General features: G+C 41.3%; 1 protein-coding gene across 1 annotated transcript in view; it reads right to left on the reverse strand.

Moving 5' to 3' along the window:
* The window catches only part of Sms (spermine synthase), a 53,081-nt gene continuing 26,101 nt past the window's right edge, over positions 1–26,980 (reverse strand). The window contains exons 3-11 of the mRNA XM_004631395.2: positions 24,170–24,263; positions 23,556–23,620; positions 17,335–17,510; positions 16,278–16,432; positions 15,883–15,972; positions 8,995–9,109; positions 8,025–8,104; positions 1,612–1,727; positions 1–89 (exon numbers count right to left, since the gene is read on the reverse strand). Of these exons, the coding sequence (XP_004631452.1) occupies positions 50–89; positions 1,612–1,727; positions 8,025–8,104; positions 8,995–9,109; positions 15,883–15,972; positions 16,278–16,432; positions 17,335–17,510; positions 23,556–23,620; positions 24,170–24,263 (931 nt within the window). The 3' untranslated portion in view covers positions 1–49. The remainder of the gene's footprint in view (positions 90–1,611; positions 1,728–8,024; positions 8,105–8,994; positions 9,110–15,882; positions 15,973–16,277; positions 16,433–17,334; positions 17,511–23,555; positions 23,621–24,169; positions 24,264–26,980) is intronic.

The following is a 26,980-nucleotide window of genomic DNA, read 5'->3' on the forward strand; positions in this document are numbered from 1 at the left end:
ATGGAGGTCAGGAAGGCTATCTGCAGCACAATTGTGGGGATAGTCATCTTCAGGGTTTAGCTTTCTTCCAGACAGTGTAAAATACCCACCTGGATGGGGAGTCAAGGAATGAAAGCAGGTAATTCAAGGCAGAATGGACCTCACTGAACATTTGTGTGCTGGCTTATAAATTTAAAGATGGATGAAAAGCCACGTGGCTTAGAGCATGGTGGCCAAGGGAATAAAAGCCTTTGAAGAAGGCCACTTTTTGCAGCCTGGGACCCTCACCACCCAAAGGCTAAACTAAAGAAACATAAAAGTTTTCTCTTGCAGGTAAAGCAACTATTTCTGAGGTTCCACAAAAAGGATAGCATAAGAAGGAAACAAAGAAAAAGAAAGTGAGGAAAAAGAGACAGGAAAAGGGAGAGGAGACAAGAAGGGCAGGAAGTGAAAGGTGGGAAGGAGAATGAGAGGGCAGAAGCCATTTCCCAAGCATTACCAAATGATTTTCCATTCTCTAAACGTAATCACAGACCTGACTGTACCAAGACACTGCTGAAGCACCCTGAATCTAGGCAGCAGGTGGAGAGAGACATCCCATTTCACCATGGGTCATGGAAGGCCACAGCTACCCCTCATGCAAAGAAGCCCTACAGCTCCGCAGCTCACTAGCGACCTAGGGAGCTCTGGCTTCTTGCCTGGGGTCTGGCCAGGCTACCTGGCTCCTCCAACTGGGTTCTGTTCCAGCCAGCTGAACACACAGAAGCCAGCCTAGCTCCAGGTCCACAGCAGTCTAGGGATGTTCCCTAAGGGCAATGAAAACTACAGCCTGGGAAACCACAGATAAGTAAGCCAATGACAGCAGACCATATCCTGTCTGCTTTTGAGAAGAAGGAAAGGCAGCATAAATTTCTAACCATGCTTGTGTTTCAGTTTTCTTGATGTTCTTTCCTTTCTCTCTGGAGTAATTTTGCTGGCTGAAAACAGGGTTCGCTAGCATTCTCTCTGTAGTCCTCATTGCTGTTTCACTCCTCAATTTCTACCGCAAATTAGCATCATAGTAAAGTGCAGAAATTAACACTGAAGTCAATTTTAATACAAGTAAAATGAGTATCTCTTGAATTTTAACTGCCACAGATGGGGCAACATTATAATCAAAGGCTTCTCGGGCCTTTCCTGTACACAAAAGTCCCCAGGAGGCTGATGAAAACAGGACACTGGGCCCACCTCTGTGTTTCTGATCAGTCTGCACATCAGTGCAGGGCTCGACAATGTGCCTATCTAGCAGGTGAGCCAGCTGGTTGGCTCCTCTAGGAACCTCTGGGAATTTGCATACCTAAGGAGTTCTTGGTGACACAGCAGGTCTGGGAACCCTCTGAGAACCACTGCCCTGGGCCAGTGGTACTTAATTATTCAAAACATCTGGGAAGCCTCTTGTCAGTCCTTGACAGTAAACTCAGAAATCAATGTTTTCCTTGAAAGTCGCCAAGGAGACCCCAGGTAAGTTTGAGAAAGGAGTTTTATATGCTACCCAAGCTAATTCTGTTTCTTATTAGGATTTAAAATGTTAGACTAGTATAGCATTACTTAGGGGTTCTGACCTGGTAACACAACATCGTGGTCAAAGGATACAATTCCAAGTATGAAGGGACACAGACGATCTCCTTGGAGAATTCCACAGGACAATACAGGCGCCCAAGCTGTTCTTCATAGAGCGACAGGGCTTCTGTCAAATTGACACAGTTCCCCTAAATCAAAGACAGAAACGCAAACAATGGAATTCTTGGAACCTACTCATTTGTGCATTTGAAGGTCTCTCTAATAAATAACAATTCTAGCTTGAGATAAAATTTCACCTTTAAAAATACGATAGGTCTCTGTATTTTCACAAATATTAAATTGAATTCTATTTATAGTCTCATTAGCTCATTCTCCAACTTCATTTATCAAGCTATTTCAAATTATTAAGCTACGAAGCAATAGAAAGCAGTGAGACCAATTTCTCATTAGTGACAGGTCATTGTGTCTACAGTATACAATCTGGTCAAGAATCATACACATAACCCATTCAAAGTAATTTTTTCAATAATGATCACTATTGTGTTGAAAATGAAGTATCACAAAGATAATGTTCCTGATTTCCAGAATGGTTTAAACTATAAACTTTCTAAAAGTCTAAAATGATGACATGTAAGTGTATTTACACCTCTTGCTTTCCTTTCCCCCAAATCTATGACTGATTTTAAGGCATAAGACAACAGAAGTTAACTCAAGATACATGTGCTGAGGCTATGCTGGAGCTGCTTTGCTTTGGGGGGGAGGAGGTAGGAGAGGCAAATGTTCTTCCACTGAGCTCTATCAGCAGCCCCCATTGGACTCTTTCCCTCGACTTCACTGTAATAACTTCTCTCCCTTTTTGGTTAGCACTTTTCAGCCTCGTTGGCAGTTAGAGGTGGTCAATGAAATACTGTGGAAGTCAGCTGGGAAAGCTTTGGATTCTGCTCAAAGACACAGTGACTGACCCCTCCAACTCTCTTCCAGTCTATAACCTAGATGGAGCATTTGAAGCTGTGCAGCCATCCCGTGATCATGAGAGGGAGAAAAAGGTGAAGAGAACCAGAGATGCTGGCCAGAGCACAGTAGAGCTGCTGTATAGATGCATTATCTGCTTAGTTCTAGAGCAGTGCTTGTCGATCTCTAGTGTGCACCAGAATCACGGGAGATTTAAGTTTTGATTTAGTATCCCTGGGAGTAGGGTTTATCTCCGTTTTAGCTCAATTTCTCCCACTTCCTTTTTATGTTGTATCTAGAAGACAAGATCGGTATTTAGTATCACCTCATTCTCTTTAACACTGAAACTTGAAACTTTCAGAAGACTACCAAATCCATGAGTTGACATCGCTCTTTCTCAAGAACTCTCTGATTGGGGGCTGGGGAGATAGCTCAGTGCAATAAGTGCTTCCCTGGCAAGCACAAGGTTCTGAGTATGATCCCTGGTACCACCACCCCCACCTCCGCCCCTCACCCCCCCACACACACACAAAAAAAAAACTCCCTGATGAATTTGTCTCAAAATAGCCAAGTATGATGTAAGGTGAGAATTATTTACAAATAAAGGCAACCTATGATGTAAGAACTTCTGAGAATGGCATTCCAAAACCAGCAGGTCAGCCATCGATGAATGATTAGATTTCATCCAAGAGCTGGCCATGGTGGCTTTAACCTAGCACATTTGCTCAGCATGACGTTACCCTTCAGAGCCAGCCTGTTTAATAACCCATCATCTAGGGTCCTGCAGTGGGGTTTGACCAAAATGCCCTTCACCAGCATATAATTTGGTTTCAACATCAAGTTCACCATGAGAGCACATAAACACCACATGTGTAATTTACGATTCTTAAATAGAAAACACTGCCTGGTTGTTTTTAGAACACATCACTACTGAGGAAGCTATAGAGTGGAAATGCCACCAAGGTGAACAGCTGAATGGTTTTGCCTGCTATCTTAAAACTGACACCACACTTTCTCTGAAGAGAGAATATGGAAGGAAGGAGCTCCTTCCAGACAATGTGGTAAGGAAATGGGAAAGTTACAATTTGCTCTTTCCCAACATTTTCAAGAAGCAGTTTTTGAAAAGAAACTCCACAAATAGACCTACCTCAAAAAGTAACATGACATATTTCACTTTCCTGTCTACTTAAATAGAACATTTTTCCCTTAAAAAAAGATATATGGGAGATGCAGAAAATAAAATCTAATAGCAAAAAAATTAGTCACCCATTAAGAACAAAAAGAAGACATGGGACAAGAGGTAGGAGCACAACCAGAAGTTAAATCACAACTCCCAGCTTCAGTTCTAGACAGCTCTCATTGCTCCACATTAAGGCAACGACACTTGCTTTCTTTACTGTATAGATTTTTGCATCATCCGTACATTCTAAAGTTAATTATCATGTATTATTCCTGTAATGTAAAAAGGCAAGTACAGAATACATCTATGGCAACACCTTTTTATCAAGTTCAAAAGCAAGCGTAACTTAAATAGTAAGAGAGATTGCACGTAGGTGAGTCATCTAGAAAGAAAATATAGGAATTTGCTTAATGACAGCAACAATGGGATATTTGCAGAAAGCAGCAGGTATTAGAGAACACAAATGAGCCGAGGCGAGGGTACTGACAACATCCAGTTGAAGTGTAGTGCAAGTGGTGTGAAGTGTGCTAATACTTGCGCACAGTATCTTACATCCAGTTACATACAATTTTTGTGTGCCTTAAATAAGGTGTAAGGGAGAACAATATGGGTGCTTAACTCTGAGAAGCGCCTACTAGACCAGAATTTGAGTTCTACTGGCCCACCTGGGTCAGCCCAATTTCCCAAAAAGTCTACAACAACTTCCCCAGCTTCATGGCATATTAACAAGGTTGCATTCAAGAAGCCAAGGTAACACCAGTGACAAGACACTCTCTCCTTCACTGTGATAGAGCAGTTTGCAGCAGGAACACTTGGCTTTTATAAGATACCACACAACATTGTCATTCTAGCTTTACCTTATTTCAATTCGGAGCTACATACTCCTGCAGGGAGGGGTGGGCATGGCAAGAATCAAGAATATCTTCCAAGCATGTTACTTGGCAGTTGAGACAAAACAAAACCAAGGGCTGTAGGATGTAGTTCAATGGTAGAGAACTCATTCAATGTTGTGCAAGGTCTTACATTCAATCTCAACACCAAAAAAATGACAAAACCCCCATACCATAGAGACTATACCAGTACATCCCAAGTAGACCACCCCACTTCTTGAGTATGTCTTCTGAAAAGCTTATACCTCTCAGGCCCTATGAATCCCATTGTGAGATCCATTTTCCCAAACTAGAATCTCCAAGTATGACAACTGTGTTTCCCATAGAAATAAATGTGAAGACAGAGAACACAATATAACACACCTTTTGGATAAGTACTGAAAAACAGTATGGCCTAAGCATATAACTCTTGTGATTTTTGGTAAGTCATTTGCAAATGCAACTTAGCAAAGCCTGGGTCACTAATATTTGCAAATGGACTATGCTTATATTCTAAGCAAGCATTCCTATGTTGGTCTTCCATTCTAAGGTACTAGTTTCTCATAAGAAGCAGTCTACCAGGCAAATACTCAAAACAAATGAAATTGTCCCACTTTCTATGGCCAGTCGGTTTCCTACAAACTGACCAGAGGCTCCTCCATTTTTGTTTGCTTTTGTTTTTCTTAAACAAGGTATCATTATATTGTACAGGCTGATCTAGAATTAGGGATCCTGCTGCCTCAGCCTCCTGACCTGCAAGGGTTACAGCTATATACCACTATACCCAGCTTCTTTTCGGTCTCTTTTTGGGTAAAGATACCAGGCCTCATATCCACCTACATGTGATTTCCTATTTGCAAAATACAAACGAGAAAAATCTGCTATAGGTGTGTTTTGCTCGAGAAATACCCAGTGACAAAAGGTCCAATTTGCTGAATTCAGGTTGCTGCTATAATAAGAAGTTTTTGTTTGAGCAGCTTTTACTGAAGATGCCTTATACAACCAGGTCAGCAAACTTCATGTGCAAAGAGCCAGACAGAAAATACTTGAGGCTACACAAATTGTACAGCCTCTCTCACAACTACTATCCTCACTGCCACTGACAGTATGTGGTAAACAGGTAGGGTCAGATGCCATAGGGAGTGCAAAAACAGTAGGAAGCCAGATCTGGATCACACTTTGCAGACCTGCTATAAATTGCATCAAATTTAGAACATGTTCAAAACATCATTTCTACAAATGAGGGGGCAAATATCTATTCTTAGACAGCTATCTGCTTTTCCGGAAGTTTCACAGGTCTTACAAGGGCTATTTCCACAGTGAATCACTGCCATGTTTGTAGCTCTTGCACACAGTAGAGGAGGGAAGCAGGGCAGGCAGAGTAGTCAAGGTGTTTTGAAGCTGCTAATCCATTTTCAGCATTATTTATCTCAGGTTCCATAAAATATCTAAGGTAGATACGTCTGCTGGTCAGTACTTCCTCAGGAGAATAAAGTTAAGACCTCAAACTTGTTCCTGATATTGAACTATACTAATGCTTTAAAAAAATTTTTATAGGGGCCGGGAGATGGCTCAGTGGAATAAGTGCTTCCTTGGCAAGCGCAAGGGACTAAATTCAATCCCTGGTTCCGTAAAAAAAAAAATTATATATTTGGTACAGGGTCTCACTAAGCAGCTCCGACTTGTAAAGATCCTCCTGTCTTAGCCTTCCAGCACTGAGATTACAGGTATGCACCACCACATAGTCTTGGTAGCCAGCTCAGTGTACCAGGGGGCAGGGCTGGCACAGCATGTGGTGCCAGAGATCTAACCTCCATCCCTGTGCTTGCCTAAGCAGGCACTTAGTCTGCTGAGCTATCTCATTGGCCTTTTTTTTTTTTTTTTGGTACCGGGGATCCAACTCAGGACCTTGTGCTTGCAAGCCAGGCACTTATTTGGCTGAGCTACATCCCCAAACCTTTATTTATTTTTTTTTTTTGTTTGTTTGTTTCTTTCCTTGGTACAGCTTAGCCAGCACAGCATGCAGTACCGAGGACTGAACCTGGGTCCTTGCACTTGCCGGCCAGGTGCTTAGACCGCTGAGCTATCTCCCCAGCCCAATGCTTTGTTTTTTTTTTTAAAAAAGCAACTGCTCACTGAGTACTAAGTTTCAGTATTAGATAAGAACAAGAAGTTCTAGTTCTAGTTCAAGCACTACACAATGTATGCATGGATCAAAACCTGACATGGAATCACCAATAATATGTATGATTTTATGGTTTTATATACCAGATAAAATAAAATTGAAATTTTTAAAAGTCCCTGTGGGAAGCTGGTACACAGACGCAACACATCCTACACCCTTTGCTCTCTCCTTCCTCTCCCTTTTACCCCCTCTTCCTCCATCTCTAGATCACTTTCTATTTTGCAACATGTTTCCTATTATCTACCTTTTCTTCTGCTCTTTACATTATTTATACCCATATAAGAGAAACCATGTGATAGCTAAGCTTATGTGTGTGTCTGATTTATTTTACTTAACATTAAAGATCTCAAGATGCAGCCGTTAAATATTTTAAAGGGTTTTGTGTAGGCCCGTATTTTATACAGACATCAAAAAATACAGCTTCAGATTTCCTTTAAATATTAAGGATCCCTGAAAAGTGAGCAAAACCCTATTTGCTTCCATCTGGTGGCAGTAGCTCATGCTACAGGCAAAGCTGTTTATCAAGTACATGTGGCTAAATGGCTTTTTTCAATGAAGTCTCCTAGATAAGGGAAGGGAAAAAACAACAGTCTTTGTCTCCACCTGCTGGCAGCAGCTCATACTACAGCCAAAGACCAGGTCTGACAACCAGTAAATTTTGGAGCTTTCCGGGCACCACTGAAGAACTTTGGCCAGCTGTGCACAGCCTGCAGGACACTGGTAAGCTCTAAATTTTGGTTCCTGCTAAGAACTCATTAATTCCCAAAAGAAGAAAGGTCAGACATTCAGAAACCAACTGCTTGAAAGAACATAATAGTTGAATGATGCTATTTTTTTTTTTTTTTAATTTTAGGGAAGGGTTTACAGGGTGTTCAGGGTCTCACTACTAGATCGGGCTCATAGTGATCTGCCTGTTTACAGCCCCCCAAGAGCTGGGATTATAGATGCGTGCCACCAAACCCAGTCTCAAATTATGCCCAGTTTCAATTGTCGTCTTAGCACACCCTGGGAGCAAGGCTGGCACAGCAAGCCCGGGGATCAAACCCCCAGCCCCTTTGCCTGCTTTCAGGTGATTTAATCCACTGAGCTATGTGGCTGGCCCGAATAATGCTACTCTATCCTTAACAGACACTTCAAGAATATACACTCAGGACCGTGGATATAGTCCAGCAGCATAAGCACCTGCCTGGCAAGCACAAGGTTCTGAGTTCAATCCCCTGTATCAAATTAAAAAAAAAAGAACATACACTCAAATTTTAAAATACAAAAACCTTACGGAAAAAAGAATAAAACAGCCTACCTGTGTAAAATATTTCCCATCCTGTTTCAATACTTTCATTGAGAGGTCAAGAATCAGTCTGAGAAACTCCCATGTGGAATCTGGATGTTAAAAAAAAATAAGTTATACAAATACGGGTTTGCATACACCTGAATCACCAATCATCAAATATTTAGCCTAGTCCTTAACAACATAAAACCAAGAAGACAGAGCCATGAGCTGAGACCCATCCGATATTTGAAAGATTTTTCAGAACAACAATGATATGTAGTCACATCTGACTGGTATTTGATGTCTGTGCTACACATAAACAAGCTCAAAAATCAAATGTGCATCCACTCGGCACTGTTCTCATGCTACCAAACAAAGATCTGGTGTAAAGGGCTAGGAGTGTAGCTCAGTAGCGAAGCACTTGCCTAAAAGTCTGGGTTCTACCCCATTGTTCCCAGCTCTCAGAGACAGTGATCCACCACAACGTTAGTGTTTGAGCTCTCAAAGAAAACTGCTTTAAGAGGGAATGCAGCAACATGCCCAGAAAAGCTTCAGATCCCATTTTTTTCAAACTAAGCAGACAGTCACATTTATAGAGAAAACATTAACATAAAGTGCCCAGCAGCAGAGACTTGGACTACATGACTTGAGAAGGGGGGAGTATCTCTCTCCTTGTTTGGAAAGTCAGCAGTTATGTCCCAGTATAGGTAAAAAGCACATAATTTAAACAAATTATCGGACGATTTAATGTCCAAATGATTAAGAGCCATTTTCCTCATTTTTTTTCCTCTAGTGGCTGAGTTAATTCACTCATGTAATGATAGAACAGGAATGAAAGTCAAATCCAAATCCAGCCATCTTTCCACTATGGGCCTCAGTTTAACTTCCTTTACAAAATGAGAGGCAGGAACCAGACCACCTCTACGATCCTTTCACCTTTGTATGGAGAACACATTTCCATGAATGATCAGCTCAGTTCAGGACACAAAGCACAACCTACCTTCTTCTGGAGATGTGGAGATCGGAACAGCGGTCAAATCATTAATCACATAATCAAACTCTCTTCCTTCTTTGGCGTACCTCTTCAGTACTGGAATACAGTCTTCTATTAGAACCTTCCAGGAAAAACAAGATATGAGTAAGCCAATACACGTGGACACAGTTAAACAACACTTGCAGAGGAAGGGGAGAAAGTGCAAGCTACAGCTTAAATGCACAGCACCTGTCACGTGTACAAAGAGCATCCACGTCTGTAACAGTGAAGACATCAGTGCTCAGTGAATGCCCCAGAAGCCCCTTCATCTCACCCGAACAACCCTACAGGTAGAAACTAGCTTAAGCATGGTTACGCAGCTTGCCCGAAGGTGCTCAATAAAAACTAGAGCCAAAAATGCATCAGAAACAAGATCATCCTTTTAGTCCTCATCAAGACTGCCTATCCTAGCTCTGCTTTCCTCTTCTCTGTTCTCACTACTGAATGACTGTGTTGTTCATTGATTTTTACACATTAAACTATTAATATGGTTTTTCAAATAGTCTAAGTAGAGCTGATAATAAAATTATGCCCTAAGCACCAGCTTCTACCACAAGAGTTACAAAGGGTAGAGAAGAGCATTTAAGAACTGGAATTGTCACACAGATCCTATTTAGTAAATATATAGTCAGGCCCTCGGTATCACTGTTTTACTTGCCACAGCCTCAGTGTGCCACGTCCAACCTCAATCTGAACACACACAGAAAATTCTGGAAAGATGAGTTTTAAATTGTGTCTAGCATGATGAAACCTCACCCCGCCTCGGACAGGAATCATCCTTTTGTCCCAGTCTCCACACTGTACACACGCCCCAGGCCTTAGTCACTGAGCAGCTGTCTCAGTGATCAGATTGCTGTGGCACCGTAGTGCATGGGTACAGGCAAGCCTTATTTTACTTAACAATAACCCCAAAGCACAAGAATAGTGATGACAGCAACTTCATCACAGTATTCTCTTATTATAACTATTCTACTTTATTGGTGGAAGTGATGGTTACTCTCTTACTGTGTTTAAACCATCTTAATAGTCATACATGTATAGGAAAAACCATGGCATATACAGGGGTTGGCACTACATAGTTTCAGGCAACCACTGAGAGTCTGGGAATATATTCCACGAAGACAAGGAAAGACTACTACTGTATGTGGGAATGAGTGTGGAAGTTCGGAGTTTTCCTTATCTTTGAAATATCTGGGGCCATATCTGGCTATTGCTAAATCCCTAAGACAAGTACTCTCATCTTTTCGTTTTCTAACACCAACAAAAAGATTCACATACAAGTTAGAGTCCAGAAGGCTGCCACCTGATATCTTGTATTTTTATTTTTATTTTTGGTGGAACCGGAGATTGAACTCAGACCCTTGTGCTTGCGAGGAAAGTCCTTATTCTACTGAGCCATCCCCCCAGCCCCTGATATCTTGTATTTTTATAAGAATTTTACTCTCCTGAGCTGGTGAGATAGCTCAGCAGACTAAGCGCTTGCACAGGGACTGGGGTTCGATCCCCATACCAGCCCAACCCCCAGTGCATAGAGCCAGAGCTCGCCACTGAGACCAGTTGTGGTGGCACACGCCTGTAATCCCAGCACTGGGGAGGCTGAAAACAGGGGGGTCACTATGAGTCCGAGCTACGTAGAGGTCTTGTACCAAATACATAAAATATATGAAAAAAAATTTTACTCTACTGTTAAGTTGCTTCATTTAAAGCATCATCCAAATTCAACTAAGCAAAGATTGTGTACCAACCCTCTAGCTAACTATAATGCACATATTAACCCCACGTGATAGGCTCATAATTTTTCCACATGCTCATATGGATTCTTAAAAAATCCATACACATCAAGCACAAATCTGCATTTTTTTTGGCAGAACCAGGGATTGAACTGAGGCCCTTGTGCTTCCAGGCAAGTGCTTATTCTACTGAGCCATCTTCCCGGCCCTTCTATTCTTTTTTGTAAAACTGGGATCACACACATTTTGCACTTGGACATTTTGAATACCTTCCCATATAATGACAAAATTTATTTTTAAATTGTATCATTCCCTTAAAAATATTTTATTCTTGTCACTGCCAAACCCTGTCCTCTACAAACAGTTGGAATAAATCTCCTATTGCCAATGCTTTTGGTCGTGAGCTGGCTCATGAGCACTAGGATATCAAGGTAAAGGCCTGAGGTGCCTCAGATTTGAGTTTTGATAGCAATTTATAATCTAACCAAAAACTCACACAAGCAGCGGTTTCCCTGCACCCTGCAATAACATGGGGTATTGTTCCTCTCCTCAATTTTGCCAAATCCGTGGTTCACTTTCAAGTGAACTTTCTGGGTCACCAGTAAGAGTGAGCACCATGTGCTACTCTCACAGGTTATTTGACTTTGCTCTTCTGAGAAGCACCAGCTCACATCCTTCACACTTAATCAATTTAGTTAACTTCAGTTTTAAATTAAATTGTAGGGGTTCTCTGTATTACTTGGGGATTCACTCCCAGTCATGTCTGTTACCAGTGTTTCTTTCATCTGTCTTTTCACTTGGTAATGACAACAAAACACCATTAGCAGTTTGAGTATCTTGCTTTTCAATGTTTCTCAACTCTGAAGGAAAATACTCTAAATTTTCCTAAATGTTTTAGTCTTTATACCTCACACTTAAATGCAGAAATTCCTCTTTCCATGGTTTCTAGGTTGCTAACTTTCTCCTCACAAGATGGACAGCCCATTAGGCCAGCACTGTATACTGAATCACTAAACCCTCTCCCAAATAAGATAAGGTGCATCTCAGACCAAAAGTGGCAGTGCGCACAGGAATAACGCTCAGGCATGTTCCAGTTCCCACGGCATTCCTCCATCTTGTCCTGTGACATGCTTCCTATCTGACTATCGTACCTTATAGTAAAACTAGGGGATAAATCTCTCTTCATTATGACTTGGCTATTCTTCTGTATTTTTACAAACAAAAGAAAATTGGTTGGGCTAATTCTAACCACCCCCTTGTGATGCTGACTGGAATTACTTATAACTGGAAGAAAGACAATGTCCTATTAATTTTGTGCAAGAAAAACACCATGCTTCACATATTCAGTTTTCATGTCTAAGATCTTACCAATTCAGATCAACCTCTCAATATCACTCACACTTATTCCTAGGTACTTAGCAACTGATTATTATTTTGAATAGGATGCCCTTCATACCTACCCTTTATTTCCTTTCAAGCTGTCCAGCATTTAGCATAGAAAACAATATAGTGCTTATCTACCCCTGTATCAAACTCTCATGAATCCAGCTAATTTTCTAGCTAAGTTAGCCAGACTTTCTAAGTATTCATAACATCAGCTGTTACTTTTTCCACATTTCTGTCTTACAAATCAGCTGCTTCAAAACAATATTGAGCCAGGTAATAAGCATCTTTATTTTGTTATTAGTTTCAATGGAAAGGGCTCTTGCCATTTACCATATTTTATAAATGTCCACTTAAGTTTCTGATAGTTTCTATGTTTCAGTGATTCTCTTTATTGTAATCTTATTTCATCTGCAGAATTTAAGAATGTCTAATGTATTCTCAAACTCTGTAATTATTAATTTCCTTATTTTTCTCCTTTAATTTATATAATTATGATAACATTTCTTAAAGTAAACAACTATACATATCTGAACTAACTTCTACCTGGACGTACTACAGAAAATTTTAAGTTGCTAGATTTAACTATTTTACTTCAAATTTTTGTGTATATATGTATATCATAAATGTTTCCTGTTAGTATTTAGCGCAGTATTAAGGTTTTACACTATCATTATAAAAAGAATGGTGGTGCTTGGGAACATGTTCTATGTTCTAAAGAAATGTTGAGGGCTAGCCAGATAATTCAGTGGATTAAAGCCCCTGCTTAGGCAGACGCAGGGGCCAGGGGTTCGATCTATGGTGTGCCTGCACTGAGATGGCAATTGAGACTGGGCATGGTGGCGCACACCTGTAATCCCAGCACTTGGGAGACTGAAAAACAGGAGAATCTCTACAAGTCTGATCTATGTAGTAAAACCCTGCAGACCCTGTACTAAATACATGTAAAAAATGAAAAAATAAAAAAACGAAGAAATGTTGAGCCTGTTTTCAAATGATAAACAGATGGACAAACTCAGAATCTTTTCAATAGCAGGAAATTAGTGGCCAAAGGGCTGACCTGCCCTTAGGGGAAGGTATTCAGGTGGGTTTTCCGCACAGACAAGGTCCCCTCCCACCACAGTCCCCCAAGCCTTAAGGCTTCAGGAAAACTCAGCCTTCTCTCAAACTTCTCTTAGAGAACACTCCAGGCTCCCCCTGGTGGTGGTGCTATTGTCAAGAGCATTCACCTGGGCACCAAGGTGTTCAAGCTCAGCTTTATTTTACTTCATATTGTTAGCTTTTATTTTTTTTAATTAATTTAATTGAGGAACAAATAACAATGAGACAGTTTCAAAACCAATTAGTAGGACAGTTTCAATAATTAATACATTGCATATTATTGTCTTAGTGGTTATTCACAGAACAAGATGCAGACATGATATCCTGTCCACAAACACTATTAGTACAAATCTTTCTATTCATTGAATTAAGAGAAAGTAGCTGTATATCTAACCTAACTATTATGAATATACAGATACAAAATGGTCCTTCATTTGTATCACCTTTTTTGTTTAGTTTTGTCAGAGATGGGTATTCCCTGGCCATTTCAATGTTATAGGGTAATAATATCATTAAGTTTCTCCTCTGAAGGGTTAACAACTTAAGTTTGCAGACCAAAAATCAGAGAAAAAGGAGGGCTGCAAGGACAGCCAACATTTTGGCCCTAGCCTTTGAAGGTCAGTGAGGACTCAGGACATAGGAGAACCTGTACTGTAACATCATGTAACTCAGTAGTGTCCCAAATTTTCTGATCAAGGAGATTATGGGGCCAAAGAGGAAAGTGATCAATTATGCAGAGTATGCCTAAGGGAGAGTCACATAGAGAGAAAACATTCTCTCAGGTTTTCACAGAGAGCTCAGCTTTATATAAAAGGAAGGTGTGATTTGTTACTTTGGGTACCTATATTTGAGTGGTTTTAACACTACTCATTCATATATTCTTTCAATACCTATTTATTGATCACTAAAACATACACACACACACAGTAAAACTTTTCCCCTCCCCTCACACATTCAAGTGGGTCACTACTTGTGCCTTGCCTTCCCTTCAATTCTCAGATCAAGAGGTTGCTTTCCAGGCCACTGGCCATGATTCTACATATCATGATAACTGGTCAACTTTTAAGCACAGTAGAATTTAGGAGCGAAATTAACTGCTTATTAGATGAATCAAGTGCTCCCACCTCAAACATTTTTATCAATTACACCTACCAATTAAATATCCAAATATCCTACTTATATCCAGTATTACAGTCAACAACTCAGCCATACTAATGCTTTGGGCCTGCACTTATGGTGCTTTCTTAGTTCATGTAAGAAAGCCACACAGAAAGCTGGGGGAAGGAGGAGAGGACTTTGTGCCATGCATCTCTAAGGTCACTTTATAACCTGGAACTAATTCCCTTTAAGCCCTCTAAGCTTGATCTTCATTTTTATAATAGAAATAATGTCTGCTAGGCATAGGTGTTAAGACTTAAACAACGTGCCTGAGCTACTTTCATAAACGTTACCTTTGATCTCACTATGCCACAACTATCTAAGTACACTAAACAACATAATTCTCTGCTCTCTTCTTATACTTTCAAATAGTATGAGCTAAGTTTATATTTTTTATTCCTTTTGGCAACTGCGTTTCAATGTGGGTAGAATCTATCTCAGCTTTAACATAGCTGAGGCCAGCCTGATAGCTCAGCGGACTAAAGTGCCTGCTTAGGCAGAGTGCAAGGGCCAGGGTTCGATCCCTGGTGTACCGTGCTTGCCCCACCCATAGGGTGCTCCACTCAGAGAAGACGATTAAGACTGGGTGTTAGTGGCACATGCCTGTAATCCCAGCGCTTGGGAGGCTGAAAATAGGAGGATCACTAAGAAGTCAGCTCTGTGTAGTGAGACCCTGTAGACCCTTCCCTAAATACAGAAAAAAAAATAAAAGATAACATGGATATACCAAGAAATCAAATTTAGATGCATATACATATGTACATTAAGGAGAGGGAGCTAAATAATTTACATGTTAAATTAAAGCTCTCATCTAAATTGCTTATAAATCTGGAGATACACATCTAAGAATCTGTTAAAATGAGTGTGTGCTTGGATATCTTGCCCTAAAAAGCCCTACAGGTGTAAGACCCAAAACTATGAATCCAAAAAGCACAACTGAAAAATGAATTCTACATATCATGACAAATGGTTGGTCGACTTTTAAGCACAGTAGAATTTAGGACAGAAATTAACTGCTTATTAGAAAGAAGCAAGGGCTCCCACCTTAAACATTTAAAACAATTACACCTACCAATCAAATATCCAAATTGCATCTGAAAAACAAAGACCTAAGAGATTTCTCAGGAAAGAGACAAAAGTGGTAGTTGCTAAGCCATAAAAAGTTACATGATATCTTTTATGCAAGAATTAATGTGGGCAGTGGTGGAGCTCAGCGGCAGTGTGCATATAGCATTTGCATGGTCCTAAGTTTGATCCCAGCAGCAAAAAGGGGGAAAAAACAGGATTTAATTCAGAGGAGTTTGAGGATTCTGTCTTATTATCTGTACACATCTATCTGAAATATAAATATACACTTAACTTACATAGACATTACCTTCTTAATCAAATATGCTAAAAGTTGGGTTAAGAAGGTACAATTCCAATCAGTAACTTACACATAGCCAGTTGACTTAAAAATATGTTAACAAGAAATAATGATTACCTGATAGCAGTCTCCTTTGAGATTGTCTAAGACGTCACTACACGTTTTCCGCATGTATTTCTTACATGCATCAATCACCATTTGGTCAATGTCCGAAATAAGTTAAGGCGAATGCATATCTATCAAAAGCTCTTCTCATCAACTGGCTTAGGGGAGCCATTGTTGCAGCCCCTAAGCAGCAGACATGGTATGAAAGCCACCATCTAATCCTCACGGCACTATCTCTACTTCTTTGTTGGTGGCCACAAAAAGCTACTACACTGAGCTCAAACGTCTGTTCAGGGTACTCAATGTAACACACTTGCCTTGAGTCCACAGGACTGGAGTCTAAGATACAAAAGGAAGGAGGGAAACCAAATAAACCCGCTAAACTCCTCTTATGCAGTAAAGGATATCTCTACCATAGTGACCATCTTTGGTTTCAGTTTGACTATTTCACATAATATTCCTCCATCTCCACCGCCCAGAATCAGTACGTCTTTGCCAGTGTAATCTTCTTTGCCGCTGCCCATGATGGCCCGGGTATATGCCAAATCACTCTCTGCCAAATCTAGGAAAGAGAAACAGAAATCCAAATGGTGGATTTGAATTAGGTGCTAATGCCTAATTCAAATTATGTTACATTATGTTACATAAATGGCATTAATTACTACGAAGAAAATTCAGTCCTAATAATGTGCTGACAGGGATGATTTAAAGCACTGACATCTTCACAGATGAAATAATGTTGCATTTGGTAGCTGATTCAAAATAACATGACAGCCGGGCATGGTGGAGCACACCTGCAATCCCAGCACTCAGAAGACTGAGGCAGGAGGATAGCTGTGAGCTCAAGGCCAGCCGGAAGTGCACAGCAAAAACCTTGTGTCAAAAAGACAAAAACAAATATGACAAGGACAGGGTGGACTACAGTTTTGATGAAATAAGACTGGCCAGAAGTTAGCTGATAATCACTGAACTGATGCTTTCCCAAGAGTACAGTAAGTTTATTACACAAACTCACAGTAAGGCCCTGACTTGTGAGCACTCAAGCCGTGAACTTTCACAGATCAGATGCATATAATATACTGTGTGAGACTCACCTGGTTAAACTACAAACCAATCTGACTCAAATGTTCTCCTAGAACAGAACTCATTCTTAAATCATGGAGACTTACTGTATATACAGTACTTAGGTTTGAATTTTTCTATGATAAAAGTGGGGTTTTTTTTAAGATAAACAACTCAACTTTTAAAAAAATACTATCTAAATCACAAAAAAAACAATGTCAAGACAAAGCACACGAAAACCCAAACCATGCACAAGGGAACATGATGTCAGTGTGCAACTTAAAGACGGCAGAGTCAGAAATAAACTTGAACAAATCTATGCTATGGCATCTGCGAGGAAAACGCCACAATCCAACACATTCCCACCCTACTGAGCAATCCAGACAGGGGTGGAGTACTTACTAACATCCCCACTAAGAATGAGAATATTTCCAAATTGCTTTGAGTGTAGAATTTTAATGTTCTGATAAGGTGAGTCTTCATCATACACTACTTCATCTATGTCATACTCAACCAGACGCCCATCAGCTGTAGGCCAGTATCTGTCGATGGCCCCTCCTCGAACTATGGTTGGCAAACTAGAAAAGAGACAAAGTGGAAGGAACCTTTTTAGAATACTACCTTATGAGGAGGACCTGTCTTGAATAGTCCTACGCTACAGGCAGACTCCTTGAGAGTACAAGTAGAACTCAAGGCTTGGGCATTTACTTTTTTACAACATTACTACCACCAGATATCAACCAATGTACATCAGGGTTCATCTTTTTCAAAGCCTTTCTGGCTAGGCATGGTGGTGTATATGTGTAATCCCAGCACTTAGGAGGCTGAGGCAGGAGGATCGCTGCAATTTCAAAGCTAGACTAGGCTAAAAAGTCATTTCAAGACCAGTATAAATTGCCTACTGAAGCCCTGTCTCAAAATGACAAAAAAAAAAATTCAATGGTGAAGCTCTGTCTCAAAATGACAAAAAAAATCAATGGTAAACCCTTTCTGGCATGATTTAAACGTATTCCTACAAATGATTAATGAAGAAAATGTCTGGGGCCGGGGAGATGACTCAGTAGAATAAGTGCTTGCCTGGCAAGCACAAGGGCCTGAGTTCAATCCCTGGTTCTGCAAAAAAAAAAAAAAAAAAAGAAGAAGAAGAAGAAAATATCTACTGTAGATGTGACACTTCACTCAGGTACTATCATGTAAGACCTTCTGTGTAGCCATGCTGCTGTTACCACAGCCACAAAAGACCATGTGGACACAATCCCAGCACAGTGAACCCTCGAGTTGCGACCAGCCTGACAATGCAAACAACTTTGGTTATGACCAAAGTCTTGAGTTATAACTCAAAGGCCAGCTGCTTGTGCTTCCAGATGGTCTCAGATACAGATTTAACCATTTAAGAGTTCTGAAATGACCACTATAGCACCCTTTCCTGCATGGGGTTAACAGAGAAATTCTGGGCCAATGTCTAAGGCCACTGAGATCTGCCTTTACACAGCAGAGACACTGAAGGCCGTGTGCAGGAGCCCGAGCCTTCAACTGACAACCTGACTTACAAACAGCCCTCAGGAATGAACTGTGTTCATAAGGCATGGGTCCACTGTATCTATTACAGTATACATCTTTAAGTGTCTCTCACTGTCCCAGTTATGTTTCTTGTAAGTATTCTGCTTTTGAATAAAGGTTCACACTTTCTATTTTTCTATTTTTTACTCATTTCATCTAGAATTTCATCTAGAAACTCTCCAATTTACTCTGGTGTGTTTCATGATATCTGTGAAAAGTCTTGATCAAGAATTGTACAGATGGGCTGGGGAGATAGCTCAGTGGAATAAGTGCTTGCCTGGCAAGCGCAAGGTCCCGAGTTTGATCCCTGGTACCACCCAAAAAAAAAAAAAAAAAGAATTGTGCAGAAAAATTCTTCATGTTGATTTGTTTGTGATTAAAGTGAGGTTGACATACACTCCACAAATGTCTCATTGAGAACCTCAGAAGTGTTTCTGTGCTATTACTGGTGATGCAGGGTGTGAGCACCTGGTTGCACAGGCATTAGCTGCATCTCTCCATGCATATTTACCAGGGTCCTTCCCCATCTTTTGAAGTTATCAAGCAGGCATGGTGGGGCCCCTGAAATGTGATAACCTCGGTGACCCGACAACAAACCTTTAAAAGTGTCTGTGACACCTAGAAGACTGTGTGTGTGAGAGGGGTGGGAGTGGGAGAGAGAGAGAGAGGGAGGGAAAGGGAGGCTGGGACTTAAACTCAGGGCCTTGAACATAGTAGGTAAGGGCCCTACCACTGAGGTACATCCCCAGACTATCTAAAAGATTCTTGCTTAAAACAATTATTACTGTAGTAGCTGCCAAATGATGGATTTTCTCATGCCATGCTTTTGTAAATCCAGTACTCTTTTTTTGATAGGGTGACTATACCAGAAATTACCAGCAGAGGACACCAGATGACAGAAGAAGTAGACCTAGAAAGAGGCTCAGCGCATCTAACCCAAACACCAAGAAAACGAGAGCACGTGCACGCATCACACAGGAATGGCATGCAAATTTGTGTTCTCAGGCACAACAGTGCTCAACTATAAAAGAGCATGATGTACAATCACTGACACAGGTAGGATGCACTGTCTCCGCCTGACTGACCCATCTCTTTCTGCTTCCTTTTCATCTGCTTCCAAGAGTACAGTCTGAACCTGTTAGAGTTAATGAGGCTTTAAGAAAGTACTAACATCTACAAAGAACACTAGATAACACAAATTCCCATAAACTCTTATTTAACCTAACAGCCCCACATTTAACAACTTCATTCATTCTAGTGAACTAATTCTGCTTCCAGGATGTTAGGCAGACCAGAGGTTTCCCTTGTAAAAGGTGAAGCCCCAGTTAGGATAGCCCCAGACAGCTGTGGGCAGTGGGAAGTAGAGAGAAATGACGAGGATACGACGCACTACGAACGTGGCCCTGATGAATGTGACAAATTCAAAGTCATCTCTTTCAGAGGAGGAAACCTACCCTGTGGTTGATAGCTAGCAGTCACAGGCAATCCTAAACTAGGCACACAGCCACTGAAAATAAACTGTGTCTATTCTCCTTTGTGTCAATAGTGGCAGGGTTAAGTTGAAGAGCTCTCTTCTCTGCAATACAATGGTTTGGAAGACGGACGAGGAAGCAACAAGGATCTTTAACAGGATGTGAAAGCCATTACCTCAACATATTCAACCCAGCAGAAATGGGCCATGATGAGACACTGCAGAGCCTACAAAACTCCGTTCAACCTTCACTGGTCAAAATTAAAAATGGATTGCAGAGAACCACATGGAATATGTCCTGTCCTCAGACACAGCATAAACTCCAATTTCCTAACAAATGAAACTGGACTGGGCGGGGTGTGGCTCAGTAGTAGAGTATTTGCCTAGCATGCTTGAGGCCCTGGGCTCCCTCTTCAGCAAGGCGTGTGGTGGCATAGGATTCAAGAAGCTTAATGTATTGTGAGCCTTTTTCTTGTTCCCTTTCATTTGAAAGTAAAATAGAGGAATTGTTATACAAATCCCATGGCTTTAGTCCAAAATGGGGATTTTAATTTATTTTACTCAAAAATTCAGATTTAATTCATCCAAAGGGAATAGTGATTTCAGATGTTACTCAATTATCTGTGAATGATTTCATTTCTAATAATGTTATTTCCCAAGCAGAAAAGTGAAAAAAAAAAATCTTTGTCCTGTTTGGGCCCTATAACAATGGGCAGACATTGAGGTATTCTGAAGCTCTCATTCTTTTCATCCTTATTTTATGAAATGATATGAAAACTGTGACGAGCAAAACCAAGTTCTGTATTTTGAAATGAAAATCTAAAACTTGACTCCAGTCTCAGAAAACTCTTACACCACAATATAAAAACTACTAGGCTTCTCATGCTGAAGCTCAGAAACGCATTTTATCTTCTCATACCTAAAGCAATCCTGAAAAAAATTAGAGTGCACGTTCATGGGCGTCTCACTTCCCCACACTGTGGGAACCTGCTAATTCAAGTAGCTACAGATAAGGAAAGCTCTGCAAGCAAGGAAGATGAAGAGTCCACAAAGTGGTGTGGGTGTGGATGTATTTTTCAAAATGAAGAAAGGGGGACATTTCGGCTGCTCTAGGGTCTTGTCACTGATTTAAGAATCACAGAGCACTAGTACTTGAAAAGAAGTAAAGGAGCAGAAATGAGAAAGAGGCATTAAGCTGGCTGCCGCAAAGCAAGAGCAAAGCTCAACTGAGCCAGGTCAGGGACTCTGGTGCCCTCATACCCATCCTAGTCAACACCACTCTTGTTCTTCCCTGGCCTGGTTTGCAGAGGTCACAGTCAAGACCTCAGTTCAGGTGGTTGCTGAATCCCCAGGCCCTCCCAGCTCCTGGTCTCACTCTGAGTGCTAAAGCTCAGATAGAGGGGTGCCTGCTCACTTCACCACACATAGACGGAGCACCCTTGTCCAGAGGTGCTGGTGTGTAGAGGCCCCAGATGCAGATATTGTCACAAGATATGGAAGAAAGTCCCCATCTGGGACCTACATGGGCAAGAACCTCTACGTGTCACTGAATAGGCAGCACGGGGGAAGCCTGTGGTGTTTGTCTGCAGGCAACAAAGTATGGTGGACTGTCTGCTGCTCGAAGAGCAAGCTGAGCAGTAGCTGGCAGCCACTGAAGATGGTACCACGGCGTGGACTGTGTATGGGACTGGTACGTCCACTGTTAGAAGTTTAACATTGGGGTGGGGAGAAGAGGAATAGGGAATGAAGACAGGGATATCAATGAGGAGGCCATGGTAGACAACATGTAGTAAAATACACTCATACCCTAATACTTGACTGCTTTCAATTCCTCAAGTTGGACAAATGGTACATTCTGACATGAAAATTTTGTTTCTATATTCATCATTTGTTTGATATTTAATATATAAGCTAGAACTTGCTGGTGTCAACTGCCTCATGGCTGGCTACTCTTCCCAGCCAAAACAATTTGATAATCATAACACCTCCTGCAACCAGTTAGCAAGAGTACCAAGGTCTCACTGTATTTTGTGATTCAGTTAATCTATAAGAAATCCCTGGTTGTTTTCATATTCAAAATTCTAAGGACTAGCATGTAGTTCAGTAGTAGAATATTTACCTAATGCGCATGAAGCCCTTGATTACATCTCTATCACCACAAAAAAAAATGGGGAAGGGAGACACAGCTATGGGCCCCTTAACTGAGCTTGGGTGGGGTATTTAAGAAGCTAGTGTATTAAGATTGCAGTAAGTGGGCAAGTTTTACACCTAGTCTGTTCTTTTCACTTAGTTTCCTGCTTCTCTTTCCAACTACAGGAGGTTAAACAATTACCTGTTATCTTACATCTGCCCCAGGGCTTTCTGATGGGCCCTGATTAAACTCAGCACAGTGAGTCAGTAAGTGCTTAATCATCGTAGCCTTTGCCAAGGAGGATTCCCTCTTATGGAAAGTGTCATGCAGCACAGAATGCAGTATTCTGATCTTTCCCATCAGCAATATACTGATCTTGTCAAGGCCCTTCTTTCCTATCTCCCCATCTCTGGGACTAGCTTATGAGCAAGTGACAGGCCTCCTGTGGCTTGTGGCCTTATAAGGAGCCACCAAGGCAGGGCAAGAGCAGCTTTCTGAAAATAAGACTGTATACACAAAGTACTTAAATCCCATGACCTGCGCGATCCTATCCTTTGCAATGAATGGCAAAACTGCTACATCTGTCAAAGTGCTTTAACGTGGCACCACTGGCACAGCTACCTGACAGACATTTCTATACCTGCAGAGTTACCTGACAGACATTTCTGTATCTGTGCTGTCCACTAGCCGCTAACATGAGGCTAATGGAGGAAATGAACTGTTTACTCATTTTTAATTTCAAATCACAACATGTAGGGCTATGGATACAGATCAGAGATAGAGCCTGTGCCTAGTGTGTGGAAGGCCCTGGGTTCAATCGCCAAGTGAACAATAAATGGTCACATGTGGTTAGTTACTCCCAGGGGACAGGGAATGCTTTAGTTTGTATTATCATTTGAAAACAACCCACCTGCAGAAGCTAATGGCAGGTGGTCTCTCAACTCTTAGTACCTCTGGAAGGTTTTGATCTTGAAGGTTTTGAGGCAAAATACTTTCAGCACTACACGCCATCAAAATATATTTTTAAACTGCTTATTTCTACTCTGGAGTCCAGAACCTCGCACAAAGAGACACGTGTCTTTTTTTCTTATGGAGCAAAGGGGGTTCTACCTCGCCTTTCACTGGGTGGGCAGCCCTGCTTACTTCACCATACGTAGACACAGCACGTATGAATCGTATCTGATTGCCATACTTCTGACTCTGTGAAAGTATTCCACATCACTTTTTAGTGTCATTGTGTAGGGCACCCCGGTCCCCTACCTATGTGTTTTTTTTTCATATACCCTATCCTGTGTTTCAGTGTGAAGGTCCCAGGAGCTCAGTTCAGTGTTGCTAAAGGCAGATACTGACTTTGTTCTTTTCCACATCTTAAACAGGTATTTTGGAGGAAACACTGCCTTTCTGATGATTTTACCAACCAAACAAATATAAAAATAAAAGGACATTCAGGAATGCACTTACCGCTTCACCCGCCCAATACCGGCCTGACTCAATTCTTTCATTCTCTCTTCTATTTTGTTCAAAAGCTGTAATTAAGACAAAAGAAACTGAAGAGCTTATAGAATAAGTTGTGTAAAAAAGTCAAACTGCAGAGCAGAAGCCTGAGACCAGTTGACAACTGTTGTGACATCAACCCATATACTACCCCCTCCATCCTGTCCCAATAGCGGCCTCCATATTTGGCGCAATTGCACAAACTAACCTCACAGGACTGAACTAACCATAGTCTGAGTTAGCAAGAAAACAACTGGGGAGGGAAAAATTAAGATATTGCAGGTATGCAGCTCTGGTTAAAGGTTTTACACCCCTCCAATGGAAAGCAAAATCATTACTCATACTTGGAAAGCTTAAAGGAAAAGCAGACAGCCAGGTTCCCCAAACCAACTAAGGAACAACTATTTTCTCTTCTAAAACTACTTATCTGAAGGGAGAGAAGTTTAAAATCAAGTTGAATGGGAAGTCAGCAATTAAAAGAAGAACTGTACATCACTAAACTCAACAGATTTTATGACCCTTAAATGAAAATAAAATTTAGTTTAATTAATTTTTTAAAGGTAAATAATAAAAAAACCAACATTATCAATTTCTTCTTTGCCCTGGGTATCACTGTCGTAGCTCTGAAGGTCCAGCAACACCAATCCATGTGGATAAATTCTCAAATTGGCAAAGCTACAAAAGAAAGTATAATTTTAAGGTTAGCAATTGTATGGTGACACACCAAAGGAAAAAGAGGCTTCCTCAATTCATGGAAAAGACCACTGGCTTTCTTTCCTTGGCATTACACAGATATCCCGGCTTTCTTTTCAGTGTCTCTCCTTGAGGGGAGAAGTTTACAATTGTTTATGGAGGATTTAGTAGGGGGCACCAAATGCCAAGATTTTCAAAACTGGCTCTTAGGCCCAGAAGGAGAATCAGAAGTTCTGAGCCAGCCAAATAGCTCAGTGGATTAAAGCGCCTGCAAGCAGGTACAGGAGCCAGGGTTTCAATCCTGGGGCATGCTGGGAAGGCAACTGAGAATGGGTATGGTGGCGCACGCCTATAATCCCAGCTCTTGGGAGGCTATTGTCAGATCCCTACTAGTCCAATCTAGAAGTGAGACCCTGAACACTCTGTAGACCCTTCCCTAAAATACAAAAAAAAAAAAAAATCAGAAGTTCCAGGAATAATTAAACATTACCTCTGGTGATTCTGTCAGGTTTAATACCATGACCTTAGGGTAAAGGGCAAACTTGAGTTCTTCCAATTGAGCCTCTAAATTCAAACCAGAGCCACCTTGTCCAGACTAAGAATTGTTTCATATTTTAAAGAGTTGTTTGAGAAAAAGAATATGGAGGGCCGGCCAGACAGCAGATTAAAACATCTGCTTAGGCAGACGCAGGGACCTGGGTTCGATCCCCAGGGTGCTGTGCTGTGCCATGCCATGCCAGGCCCACCCCTGGGGCCCTCTGAGACTTCCACTGAGACTGGTTGTGGTGGCACGCCCCTGTAATCCCAGCACTTGGGAAGCTGAAAGGAGAAGGATCACTACTATAAGTTTAACCTGTGTATTGAAACCCTATAGACCCTGTACTAAATATATATTTAAAAAAATATGGGACAAAAACCTTAAGTAGTTTCTTATAGAAATTTTCTAGCCCCTAATTTAGTTTAGGTCTGACCGGCCCTTTTTAAATAAAATAGTTGTGCAAATGACACATAACAAGATGGCTTTATGATCCCTAGTGGCCAGAGTGTTTTGTTTCAGCATAACAAAAATGATCTAAATTTGATTATAGTCTTAGTTGTTCAATGAAGTTATTTTAAAAATAAAAATGATGTCTATTGTCTCAATTATGTATGTATTTGTATTGTTCACACACAGATGTGTGTCTTTCCAGAGTTATGAAATTACTTCCTGTAAGCTATAAAGAAGCATTTAAAAAATGCTAGCTTAGAAGATGAATTCTGTTCAGAGAATACAGGTGTGCTTTGATTAAAAAACAAAATTACTTTATTTTCACCTTGAGCCCTTAAGGGGCCTCAAAATAAAGTTCAGACCCAGACACCACAAGGTGTCTGCAACTGAATGAGCGGATCATCTTCCCTTCCCCCACCACCAGCAGCACAAAGGACGGGAAGGGTGGAGGTGAGAGACAAGTATGGAAAATATGTTTTTAAACTAAACATGTCCATTTTTGTATTCGTTCTACTTTCACAAGTGATTTCCAAATAGCTCTTGTCATTCAAAAATTCCCTTCTGGGAAGATTTCTAAGTCATCTATACGAATGGAATTGGCGTGTATGGTAGGAACTTGGAGAAATGCCACAGGGAGCGCTCAGCTGAAAGGCCTGCAGGAGATGGCATGAGAGAACTTTTTACCCAGGAAAGGAATCCACCAACGTGGCAGGCTGCCCACTTGTTGGGTCACCCCACCCCTCACAAAGGACCAGCCACAATAAAAACTGAGGTGCACGCCAGAGAGAACGGCTGGAGGACAGCTGCTGCAGCTCTGCTTCTGGGAGCCTCTGTGTGAACAGGGCCAGAGGATGGAGGGCAGGAACAGCTTGGTTGTGGTGTTGACTCTGGGCCACCTTTAAGGAAGAAATGCTCATTTGAGATCTGAGGAGTCTGCTGAACACATACAGGGAAGTTGCTCAGAGTTGCAATGCAGGTCTGGGCTTGGCATGTGTTTATGAAGTATTAGGACACAGAACCCAAATTAGTGCCACACAGATGGCTCATAGAGATTTAGAGAAAAACAGACTTTGACAGGAGAGCTCAAAAAGTAAATTTTCTAGGGCTGGCGAGATAGCTCAGTGGCCCAAAGGGCCTGCTTAGGTAAACTTAGGCAAGTGCAGCGACCACAGTTCGATCCCCAGCATGTGCCACATGCCATGCCAGCCTTGCCTCCAGGGCGGGCAGAGCTAGCCATAGAGTCCCGGCATGGTGGTGCACACCTGTAATCCCAGAGCTGGGGACGTTGAAAGCAGGAGGATCACTATGAGTCAGAGCTGTATAGTGAGACTCTGCAAAAACTAAATACATTTAAAAAATAAAAATAAAGTAAATTTTCCAGGCTGGGGAGATACCAAGCCCAGGAGCCAGGGTTTGATCCCCAGCACTACATGCCACACAGGCCCCACCCCAAGCACTCTGAGCCAGACACAGAGTCCGGGTGTGGTGGCACACACCTGCAATCCCAGCTCTAGGTTATGAAAACAGGAGGATCACTATGAGTCTGAGCTGCATAGAGAGACCCTATACCAAACACACACACACACACACACACACACACACACACTAAAATAAAATAAATTTTAAAAAGTAAATTTTCCCCTCACAGTATTTTGTCTTCTGGGCCTTTCAAAGGTAATAAGGGTGTTTATTTTTTTCTTTTAATAGAAGA

Source organism: Octodon degus, unplaced genomic scaffold, assembly GCF_000260255.1.
Source record: "Octodon degus isolate 3935 unplaced genomic scaffold, OctDeg1.0 scaffold00041, whole genome shotgun sequence".
NCBI classification, from domain to species: Eukaryota; Metazoa; Chordata; class Mammalia; order Rodentia; family Octodontidae; genus Octodon; species Octodon degus.